Raw genomic sequence first — 12,040 nt, 5'->3', positions numbered from 1 at the left:
GATACTCATTTTCTTATCCTGGAAAATATTTCATGGTTCTGACTTCATATTATATCCAAAGTGTATAATGTATATATAAAACATGTGCACAGCAAAATAAAAACCAAATAAACACCAGAAAGATACATAAGGGAATTTTTTTTAAGTAATTTTGGATGGAGAAAGGCTTTCTAAGCATGACACAAAACCTAGGAGCCATAATGAAAAAAACAAATACCAACATATTTTATTATATAAAAACGTAAGACTTTTGTGTAACAAAAGAACACAGCATTGAAAGACCAAAGATAAACAATGTATTTAACAGGAAAAGGTTTGCATCCTTGTGATAAATTAAAAATGGTTACAAATTCTTTAGCATCCCTTCTATCAATGCTGGGCCCACCATCCCCTCCCACTGAAGTGAGTTTGGGCTGCTTTAATTGCTGGAATAGAGATGATGCTGTGCTCATTTCTGGGCCCAGCTGAGCCTTAAGAGACTGCAGGTTTTCACTTCTTGTCTCCTGGAACACTCTCACATAAAACACCTGCTAGTGACACTACATGGACAGGAAGAAGGATCCAGCTGAGCAGAACCTTCCAGTTATTCCTGCCAAGGTGAGAGATGGCCATGTGAGTGGAGTCATCTGGGAACCTCTAGACATGCCAATTTCCAGTAAGTAGTACTGAGTGACCCCAGGCAATGCCACTTGGAACAGACAAATCACCCAGCCAAGCCCTGCTTGAATTCCTAACCTACAGCAGCATGAGATGTAATAAAATCGTGGGTATAATATAAAATTGGGTAATATAATATAACATAATACCGGAGCTAATAGTCCAGCTAGGTCTTATTTTGGGGGAAACATGGTACCATGTAAAATTCTGGAAGAGGCAAAATGATGAAAGCAGTAAAAAGATCAGTGGTTGTGGGAGAGAAGGAGAGAGGTGAATAGATGAGGCATACAGTATTGTTAGGGCAGTGAAAATACTGTGATACCGTAATAATAGATATATGTCATTACACACTTGTCCAAACCCATAGAATGTACAACACCAAGAGTGAACAGTATGTAAACTATTCACTCTGGGTTATTATGATGTGTCAATGTAGGTAGGGTCATCAAGTACACCACATGGTAACAAATATACAACTTTAGTGGGAGATGTTGATAATGGGGGAGGCTATGCATGTGGGAGGCAGAAAGTATATGGGAGATCTTCTTACTTTATTAATCTTTTTACCTTTATCCTCTCAACTTTGCTGTGACACTTAAAACTGCTCTAAATGTATAAAATCTTATTAAAAATAAATAAAATAAAATGAATTATAACAAAAAGAAAAATAGTGCAATTGATTTGCATACATTTGAACATATAGTAATTCATGAGTCTAATATGGTGTTTACAAAATAATCTCCCTCCAAACAATTTATTGCTGTTAGAGACAAGAAATTAAGGATATATCCTGCTATTCCAGAAGGAACTGTATTTCAGAGTAAAATGGCCTCATCTCAGAGGTCCTCTTCCAGCTCCTTTTCTTTATGGAAGAATGACAGCTAATCAACGTAAAGGAAATGATAGACAAGGAAATCATCAGTTTGTCACTCTCAATGAAATAATTGATTCAGTCCATAATAATCAATGCATGCTAAAATTATTATGTGAAAGGTCAATGGGGAACTGAATATTCACATCAGTTCAAATGTATTATTTCATAGTTAACTTACTAGTTCCAAAGCGGGTAAAAACACATAACTTTACAATGGAGAGCTCTGGCTGACACCACCTTGTTCAGGAAATAGTACTTAACATTAATAGTGGTGAAACAACAACTATTATATGACCCCTGGTGTAAGGCAAAATGAAGAATACAGTATCACGTATAAAATATTCTGGTTCCAAATATTTAATCAGAATTGAATCTAGCCTTTATATCTCATTTCCAGTTTACAGGAAATACAATTTGCCACGAGAAACAATCAAAGAAATCAAGAATATAACATTTTCTGTAAGACAACTGTCCTGCTATGTTCAAAAGTCAAGTCATAAAAGAAGAGTGGGATAATGCTTTATATTAAAATAGAAATAAGAAACATTAAACAGAACTGCATTGAATGGTGTTTGATTGGATCTTGGTTAGACAGATCCCATGATATCAAAATATGGACTGGGCATTAGATGATGCTCAGAATTCTTTGTTAGGTTTGCTCATGAAATCATGGTTGTATAAAAAATGTTCTTTTTAGAGCTGAATACTGAGTGATGTATAGGTAAAATAGCATGGTGTCTGTAATTCATTATAAAACATCTCAGCCAAAAGAAAACCTAGATAAAAGCACTAAGGCAAAATAATAACACTTTTTAAACCTAGGTGATGGGTGCATGAGTGAGTGCTGATATGCTATTCTAATTGCTTTTCTGTATGTTTGAAAAATGTATTTATGGCTTCTCTCCTATTCTATCTATTCTCTCTTTTTGGAACAAATGAACCTTAATGTCAGTTAGAAATATTTCAACCACATGTAATGGAAAAGCTAACTACAGCGGCTTAAATAAATTAGGGTTTTATTTTCTCAGATAGCAAGAAGTCCTGAGGGAAGCAAATGTCAGCCCCAAAGTCTGTGAGGCTCCCTTGGCGTTTTTCTCATCCGCATAAAATCACTTCTTTCAGAATGACAAAATGGTGATTTTCCCCAATTCTAGCGTTTCCTTTACACTTATTAGCTATCATTCTTCCTATGACAAGCCTCACCATCCCCGACATTAAATCAGGAAGATGGTGCAGAAAAGGAGGAGGCATCACTAACAGACTTCCCTTGTGTCTGACTGGCAAGCAACTTGGCCACTTTTGGCTAAATGCAAGACTGAGAGAGAGGACATGAGAGTTCCCAGTCCCTAAAGGATAGGCAGGCAAAGGAATTGACCACTGGGACCAGGCTCCCTGTGTGAACCTATGCTGTCTGCTGTGCCCTTTGTTAAAACTAACTATTTGGTTTCCAGGTCTCAGCCTCTCGGATTTTCATCACTTTACTTCTTTGTTGAATTTGGAAAACTTATTAAGATCTATATTTCAATTTAGAATTTTTTCTTTAGTTTTATCTAATTGACTTTTTGAAAGTTTTATTTTTGCGCTTTTAATTTTAATGAGAGTTTTTCTATTTCTAGAAGTCCTGTTTTGCCTGTATTCTTTCCTTATCCTCTTTAATAATTTTTTATTTATGTGGAGAGGGAAATACCATTTTCCCATTCTGATCTCCATGATGGCAGGGTTCATTCTCTCACAGTACACACCTGGGCCCTTCTCTGTTTCTGAGAACATGTGGTATGATAAAAAAAATACAGTGAATGTTTAAATTTTTAAAAATTATTACAGTAAAAGACACATTGCCAGTAATCCCCCTCAGAATACTCCCCATCACTTTGAACACACTTATCCCATTGTTCTTGCCATCTTCTGAAGCAGTTCTGGAAGTCCTCTTTTGTGAGTGTCCTTAGTTGCACTGTCGTAGTTGCCTCGATGCCCTGAATCATTTTGACTTTGGGGAAGAGCCAGAAGTGGCACAGTACAAGATCCAGTGAATAAGGTGGAAGAGGACACACCATGTTTTTATTTGAAAGAAATTGCTGTAAACCAGAAGCAATGTGTGACTCAGAGCATTGTCATGATGGAGGATGATTTACAGCACACTTTAAAACACACCTTCTCTGAACCTGACTGACTGCACCAAACAAGTTGAAACTTGTCACACACTGTTACTAAGGTTAGACGTGCCACTTCCCATATTGAAGACCTCTCCCTTTCTGTTGGATGGCACTTGGCAGCAGCATTCACTGTATTTTGTTATCTCAACGAAAGGGCTCTGTGTCACACGTCACTTCTGGTATGGCAATTTCTGTCAAATGAAAATATTACATGTGTCTTCATCCATCTTATTCACCAGATCTGGCACCATGCAACTTCTGGTTCTTCCCCAAATTCAAAATGACCACCACAGGTAAATGTTCTGAATCGATTCAGGACATCAAGGCAGCCACAACAGCACAACTAAAGACCCTCACAAAAGAGGACTTCTAGAACTGCTTCAGAAAGTGGCAAGAATGATGGGATAAATGTGTTTGAAGTAAAGAGAGTATTTTGAGGGGGATTAATGGCAATGTGTCTTTTACTATAATAATTTTGTTTTGTTAAACAAGCACAGTATTGTCTGATCACATCTCGTATATTCATTTATTTGATTCTTAAATTTGACAGGACCACTGGGATGCTTGGCTTATCGCTGTCCTTTCCCTGTAGGCACAAGATTCCACCACCCCTCCCACAGTGAGGAGTTCTCTGCAGGGGACCAGCTCTCCCTATCTTATGCCCAGCACTACTGGTGACTGGTGGGTAGCGTCTGCCTGATTCTGGGGATCAGCCCACTTGCTGCAGATATGAAACACATCATCTGTCTTAGCTATGTGCAATGTTTTCTCACACGTGGTATTTTAGCCTCCACCTGCCTCTTTGAATCATTCCTCTTTTTTTCAGAACATTATTGAACATGTCAAATACCTCAACACTTACTTTATATTATTTATCAGATTGTTTTACTAGTATCTCAAATTATAGAGGAATTTTTGTCTGACTAACTCTGGTGGCAGAAAGTTTTCTCATATGTTTTTATAGTTTTTCATGGAAATCTCATCCAAGCAAAGCTTTGTTTTCCACTGGACTCTGTGAGACTTGGGAAATGAAATGTCCCCAAGTCCAGAATGATACTGCGTATGTTTTGGTCAGGTCTCTGAGGGATTGTACTTTCCTGGGACAAATTTTTTTAGTAATTTCACATCTCTGGGTCTTCCCCAGGATGCTACTAATAGAATTGGGACTCTAAATTTATGTAGAGCACAGGCTGGACTTTGATTTGTCTCAGACTTACTTTCTTCCACTCAGAGACACTAGAGTCAAATTTCCTGGCTGTCTCTTGGGGCAATGTTCACAAGATCCTCTTTCATGGGGGCTGCAGCCCTTCATGCAGGGGTCTTGGAATTACCTCTTCACCTCAAGTAGGCCCCATGCCTCTGATTCTATCCCAGCATGGAGGTTAATCCCCACATTCCAGATGTTAAAGTTGGGGAGTCATCTCTGCCTTTTATACTCTTGGGAACCAAATTGCCACAGGGTAAGGTGTTCTCAGCCTGGGATCTATTTTATCTAGGATGTTTGTGTTTCTATTTTCCAAAATGTTAAGGCAGCTTTCTTTATCTTGTCAGGTTTTCCTATCAGTTATGCTTATATTTCATAAAATGATTCTGAAGACATTTCCAATACAGTGATGAACTGAGACAACCAGCTGCTATTATAAGAATTGATAGGCTGCAGGCTCTAGTCCTTCACCTAGGGGTACATCCTGTCCTCAAGCAGGAGCGGAGCGAAGTTCTCGTCTTAAGAGTTGGGGAGGGGGGCCTGTGGGGACAGAGCCCCAGAAAGCAGTTTCCAGGCTCTCGGCCTCACATAGAAAGGTGCTGGCTCAGGTAGTAAATGGCCATCACCTGTGATTGGATGGCCATCAGCTGTGGCTAGTTGGCCGTCAGCTGTAACCAGTGAGCCATTGGCCACTAATATAACTGCTGAGGCTGCGCTAGCAGAAAATAGGGGCTAGCAAGAAGATGGTGGCTGGGCCTGGAAGCAGCGGCGCAGTGAGGGTTGCGAACAGTGTGGCTCCTGCTTCCTGTGTCTCCAACCCAGCCGCCAGCGAGAATATAATAGTTCGACTCCCCTACCTATGGCTCCGTGGGTGTTCCTTTTTGGCTTCACCATGTCCTGCGTTCTTATGTGGGGAGCAGGAGCAGAGATCCCGCATGACACCCCGCAGGCCGCCTTGCATGACAAATGGCGCAGCGAGCAGGGTGCCCCACATGATAAATGGCGCAGTGAGCAGGGTGCCCCACATGACAGGGCCCAAACAGAATACCATTTACCATGTTAAATATTTCCACCCTACTTAAGGTGTTGTGCTCCATATGACTTTTTAGAGCACGGGGATTATTTGTATTCAAAAGTAAGCAAAAGCTTACATAATGAAGTTCACTGGACCTGGACATTTTTGGGAGGTCATTATTTAACTACTGTACTTTTTTCAATGACTATTGGTTATTTAGGTTTTCTATTTCTTCTCCAATTCTAATTCATATTTTCTAAGAAAATCATCCATTTTGAGATTGCCAAACTTATCAAAATAGTATATAGCTGTAGTATATTTCCCTATAATTAATTAGTCTCCTCCAAACCTGTTTTGGTCTTGCAGCTTTTCTGCTTTGTGGGTTTTCTGCTTTCTTGAGAATACTTTTGACTTGTCTTTTCTCATATGGATGGCATTTATTGTCAATCCTTGCCCCTTATTTAAAGTGGTTCAGTTTCACGTAATTTATACTGTTTGTCCTATTTGATAACCCAAATTTATACTGCTGATTTTTTTAAAGGTTTTTTTAATTATTATTATTTCCAAGTCAAGTTGTGCTTTCAATCTTAGTTGTGGAGGGCACAGCTCAGCTCCAGGTCCAGTTGCCATTGTTAGTTGCAAGGGGGTGCAGCCCACCATCCCTTGCAGGAATCGAGGAGTTGAACCGGCAACCTTGTGCTCATTGGCCCATGTGGGAATAGAACTGGCGCCCTTTGGAGTTAGGAGCATGAAGCTCCAACTACCTGAGCCACTGGGCGGGTCCCTATATTGCTGAATTTTTTAATGGCAAAAATTATAAAGTTGTTTTTTACTTTCTTCTAAATAATATGCTTTTACTTTTCCTTACCACTTCTAAGTCCTAGTCCTAACCATAATTTTTACATTACATATCTTTACTTTTCATATTTTTTTCGACATTTGCTTTGCTTTACATGATTCAACTTGACAGTTTTTTAATTGGTGTTTAACTGAACACTTCTAATCTCATTGTTTTAAATTACTTCCCTCATTTTTAAATTTTTATATTATCTTTTTAATCAGCTAGAATAGGTCTTTAGGGTATGTATAGGTCATGTGTTTCTGTGATTTTCTAGATATGGCATTATTGTTTTACATTCCAGGGTCAAGTGCTTGCATTGATTGTTAGAATTTGTAGTCACCAAATGTCTGGAAAAAGAACACTTGTTGGGAGACCAAAGCTCTGGCCACTTCAGAAAGCAGTTTCTTCAAAGAGTGCTACATAGCTGCACATGTTCTAATTGGCAAAGATTCCAAGTTCTTAAGTGTCAATTCATAGTAGGCAGGAACAGGAATCTACCTTTTTCCGGCTACTCCTTGAAAGCTCAGCCCCTCATACTGACTGGCACATGATGGGCACTCAAAAAAATGTGTACTGAATGAATAAATACCACCTTGAATGTCAATTCCACTTTGAATAAATCCAGCATAAACTCATGATTTTACATTCCATCATCACTGGTCTAGTCAAGGCCATTATATATAGTCCCATCTTTCCTTCGATTCTTTTCATACTACAGGTTTTTGTTATTTTCCTGAGATCTCTTCATGGCCCACCCTTTCTTAAAAATTGCCAATCGCTCTCTAATGCCAAACTCTTCAGAAAACCTCTACTTTCCTGGCTTCACCTTCAGTTTTGCAAATTGTCCACATGAGCCTGGACTCGAAACAGGCCCTCATACTCACTTCTGTACCTTTCCAATACCACTCACACCCTGTACACATCTTGTAAAATCTCACGCTAAGAACCCTCAAACGTCACTTCCTCTGATTTCCTGATCCCATAGTAAGAATTATACCCTTACTGTTGCGATAGTATTTTAAACATAATTATTTTAAAGAGTTTAGTACATTATACTTCAGTTATTTACCTCCATTTCAGACTAAGGATTTCTTAGAGCAAACATCATTTAGTTATTTCATAACAAACTATTACAATATTCAGTACTTATAGTACCAAGTAATTAATAGTACTTTAACAGGTTCTCTAAAATGACTAAGTAATTTTTAACACTAGAAAATTTCAGTGGCAAAACCAAGTTAAGTATACCTCTCTACACTACAATAGAACTCCAATCACAGCCTTTCCCCCTAGGAAATGAGTTGAGTAATAAAATCTCTCCTACGAGAAACTTAAAGAGAAATTTTGCATTTCATTTCAGAATGTTCACGGACCCCAATAATCAAATTCCCCCTCCCCATCAAACAGGATGATTGGAAATTTCCCTTCTCACAAAATAGGAGTTGGCACAGTAGAAAGAGGTCAGGCTTTGGGGACACAAAATCATCTAACACTGGCTCCTACACTTGGCTTCAGCCCTAAGGCTCAATTTCCCAATTTTTAAAATGTGGTGAATATACATCTACTTTTCTAATTTGTTTGCTTTGTTACAAATTACTAAAGCACCTAGCACAACATGGATATAACTTCTTTTTAATTACAATGGTGTCATTCAACAGGCATGGAATCTCCCTGCCAGTATTTCACAAAAGTGAGATCATGCAGTTGCACTTGCCACTTGCAAAAGAAGAGGAAAGGTAGGATTCATAATTCAAATATTTATAGTATGGGGACTATTTGTACTTAAAAGTAAAATCTGAGTTCTTTTGAAATGTTTTATATAATTATTTTTCAATTTGCTCAAATTAATATTTTACCTTATGTGTCCTGGGTTTATAGTAGTACAATTGTTGGCTATCTTTCTTTTCACAAAGGTGTATCAACAGATCCATGGGACTCACATGATCAGAATTCATTTACTTTATTCTATATTATGTACTGTTTGTAAACATACCCATAGACTGCACCTAACACATAGCAATCAATAAGTTTGTCATTAATAGCCTTAACTTTAGAATCTAAAATTATAAACTATTACTTCCCAGCCTCAACCCATTATCAACTGATAAACCAATATAATAAAAAAACAATCTTCAGTTTTCTCCAGGTATTTAATGTAAGGTGCAGTGTAGCCATATTCTATGAAATGCGATTATGGTAGGTGGGTTGTAGCCCTCCTGAACCAAACAAGCATTGTGATACTGCTGAAAGCCTTACACAGATGTACTTATTCTTAATTGCGATAATGTAGACAGATAGTTTCTTGTGCTTTTTCTACTCTAGGAAGTTATACACTTTATACATGAGAAACACAGTCAACTCTACTGGTTTGAATTCTAAGTTATTTTTACTACAGACTTTTTTTTCCAATTAAGATAGGAAAACCCAGCCTTTGGTATAAATAACTTATTTTCATGACACTATTTAAAGGATATCATTAGTGTTCAGTTATGTAGTCTTTGGGTAAGGGGGAGGCTAGAGCCTCTTTGCTCTCAGTAAGTGCTCTGGGTTGATGGATAAACACACTAAATTTAACACCCTGGTTGTTGGCAGCTCTGACAAAACCACTATTGGCAGTCATTGTGATTGCTTTTAGGGTGTCCCCTGTTCCGAAAATCGTTAATGAGCGACTATTGACTTTTGAACTGGCCACTAGTCTCAAGGCACGCTCAGAAGGCTCATCTGGCACCACATTAATTCGCTTAATTAGCATAGTGGCCCTCTCTCTCTCACCAGGTCCTCCTAAAGTATCTAGAATTGACTGAAAATCCTTGACAGCTGATTCACAAGCAAACAGCTCCTTGTCCTTCATAAATGCCTCCAGCTGTGGTAGAACCTGCTCTTTCCTCTCTTGCTCTGCTTGTTCTGTGAGCACTTTTTCTTTAAAGATAAAGTGGCAACCTCCATAGCTGAGGGCAGATACATAGGTAATTAAAGTAGTGATGTCCAGATTTACTCTTTTGCACACATCCACCTTAATCTCTGTTGGAAACGCAACACTCGCTAATATATTTTCGCGGTCAACTCTAGTCACCTGCAAAAGCTCAGGGCCCTCATCATCTGATTCACTCTCACTCGGTTGGAGCTCTTCAGGGTGATCTAACAGAGAGTTAACTGCTACGATGTCTCCTCTCACAGATACGCCCATTTCTTTCAGCTTCTCTGCCATAGGGCTGGAAACACTGTTATAAAAGGCAAAGATGATGTGAGGATTGCTATACTGTACTGGCTGCTGGTGACTAGCCTGAAGGAAGTCTTCAGCTTGCTCGATGATGCTTTTATCACCATACTGGCCCCTGCCCAGCCAAATGTTGTGCAGAGCTTCAGCCTTTCGGCCAATTGCTTTCACCCAAGTGTGGCCCCCATTTGCAACAACATCCACTACAAGGCTCTGTTTTTCCCCCAAGGTATCTAGGTAACCAAAAACATGGAGAACACTAACGACTTCTTCCAGGTTCTCTGCGGAGTCCACTATGGCTCTCAGGTGCGTTAGATTAGTGCTCTGTAAATGGGATTCCTTAATAGCTACTTTCCCAGCTTCTACTTTCTGTAAGAATTTTAGTTCAGCCTTCAACTTGCTGCACAGCTTTGCACCACCTTCAATGCCACCTTTTCTCGATCTAGAAAGTGATTCTGCTCTCTTGATTAGTTCCTTGGCTATGGCGATTCGTTCACAGAGCATGGAGTGTGCAGACATGCTGACAGCATTATTCCTTTCCTATAAAAAGACAAGGCAAATTGAAACAGTCCCCAAAAATTATGGCAGTCAATTCTTCACTGAGAATTACAAAACTTCAATCTAGCAACAAAGTGCATGGAGGCTGACTGTAGGAATCTGGGCTTCTGCATGTCTGATTTTGGATTGACTCCCTCCTTTGACAGCTAAGGAAAGGATGATACCTACACTTCTGAATTCTTAGGTGTACTGGACTCTGACACACTTTAGACATTCATTTCTTCAGCTTGGGGTCATGGGGTCCACAGCATAATCCAGTTCAGGATTAAATGCAGGAGGTCAGCAATCTATTACCTAAGGAATTCATTATCAGCAGCCCCACTCTTTGGTTGTAGAGAATTTTTAATAAAAGCTCGGAAAGTCAAGATAAAGTGATTAAAATAAAAATATCCACACAGACTAGCTGGTTAGCAAAATGTCTCACGCAAGATTCTCTCCACGAAAGTGAGTACACTCAATCTTTCTAACCTTCCCTCCACGAATGAGTTTCTTTTAAGGTGATTATCCAGGGGAACACGGTACACCCACCAAGGAATTAATACTACCTCGTTCCTGAATTTGACGTCAACTAGCATATTCTAAAGCCCGAAGGAGCCCACTAAATTGGCTCCTGCTCCCAATGCAAAGCAAACCAGAAGATCAGATGAAGTCTAAGGTGCAGCCCGCGGCGCCCCGGAGGTCGGCCAGGCCTTTACGGCGGACGTCGGGCCCTTGGGCCCTGCGCGGTCCACCTGCACCGCCCAGCCAGGCACGCTTGGGTTCAAACAGCTGCGCGGCCGGGGCCAGGCAGCGGAAGCTACGACAGGAGGAGGGCCAGCGGGCCCGAAAGGAGCTCCCCTCTCCTCCCGGCCTTCCCAGTTCCCTCCCGGCCTCGAAGGGCCACTCGGCGGCTCCCTTCTCCCGTCCCTCCGCCGGCTCCTCACCCGCAGCGCCAAGGACCGCGAGAGCGAGCAGCGGCACGTGCGCGCGCCAGGCTGGGACCCGCCAGGAAACTTCACGGAGCAGCCCCACCCGACTCGGGCCTCCGCTGCCGCTGCTCCGCGGGCGAGAGCCTCTCCGCCTACGGCTCCTCCGTGTCACGTGGACCCTCGCCGGGTGACGCCGAATCGTGATTCCCAGGCGGCAGCGCGGCCTCCCGAGCGGGACTGACGCTAGCGCGGTGGCCATGTTTGTTGATGGCACCTGGCTTCTCTGGTGCCAGTTGTAGTATGAGCTTGGAGGCGCACAGCCGCCTGGCCCCAGGAAAGACGCAAGGGGTATTTCGCAGGCTGGACCTCACTCCCACTGGGGCGCCGACAGCTCCATCTCCAGGGGCCCAGGCAGGCTGACCGCCCCACCCTCCCCACCCCCGCGCCCTAGCACCTAATTAGGGTTGGACCTTGCCTGGGTGGGAGTCGGTGCGTTTTGGTGGAGAAAATCTCCGGGTTGAGTCCTATTCCCTTACTCTGGCCAAGTACACCGTTTTGTTATCAAGCTCAAACCCCTCGAGTGCCAGGCAATGGTTGTTTTAGAAGAACTTTT

At 41.1% G+C, this 12,040-nt stretch overlaps 1 protein-coding gene across 1 annotated transcript; it reads right to left on the bottom strand.

Moving 5' to 3' along the window:
* Window positions 1-201: 201 nt before the first annotated feature.
* LG09H7orf25 (linkage group 09 C7orf25 homolog) lies at window positions 202-11,793 on the bottom strand. The gene is made up of 2 exons (XM_019715197.2): window positions 11,443-11,793; window positions 202-10,501 (listed from the first exon to the last, which is right to left on the bottom strand). The coding sequence occupies exon 2, from the start codon at window positions 10,478-10,480 to the stop codon at window positions 9,221-9,223; it is 1,260 nt and encodes a 419-aa protein (XP_019570756.2). The 5' UTR covers window positions 10,481-10,501; window positions 11,443-11,793; the 3' UTR covers window positions 202-9,220.
* Between the last annotated feature and the right edge of the window lie 247 nt (window positions 11,794-12,040).

The sequence above is a fragment of the Rhinolophus sinicus genome, linkage group LG09, assembly GCF_036562045.2.
Source record: "Rhinolophus sinicus isolate RSC01 linkage group LG09, ASM3656204v1, whole genome shotgun sequence".
Taxonomy (NCBI): Eukaryota; Metazoa; Chordata; class Mammalia; order Chiroptera; family Rhinolophidae; genus Rhinolophus; species Rhinolophus sinicus.
The sequence above is the reverse complement of the archived record's forward strand: the minus strand, read 5'-3'. Positions and strand labels throughout refer to the sequence as shown.

What these genes read in the sequence shown, in the direction of transcription:
- LG09H7orf25 (XM_019715197.2), bottom strand. Translation starts at nt 10,480, where the DNA reads ATGTCTGCACACTCCATGCTCTGTGAACGAATCGCCATAGCCAAGGAA.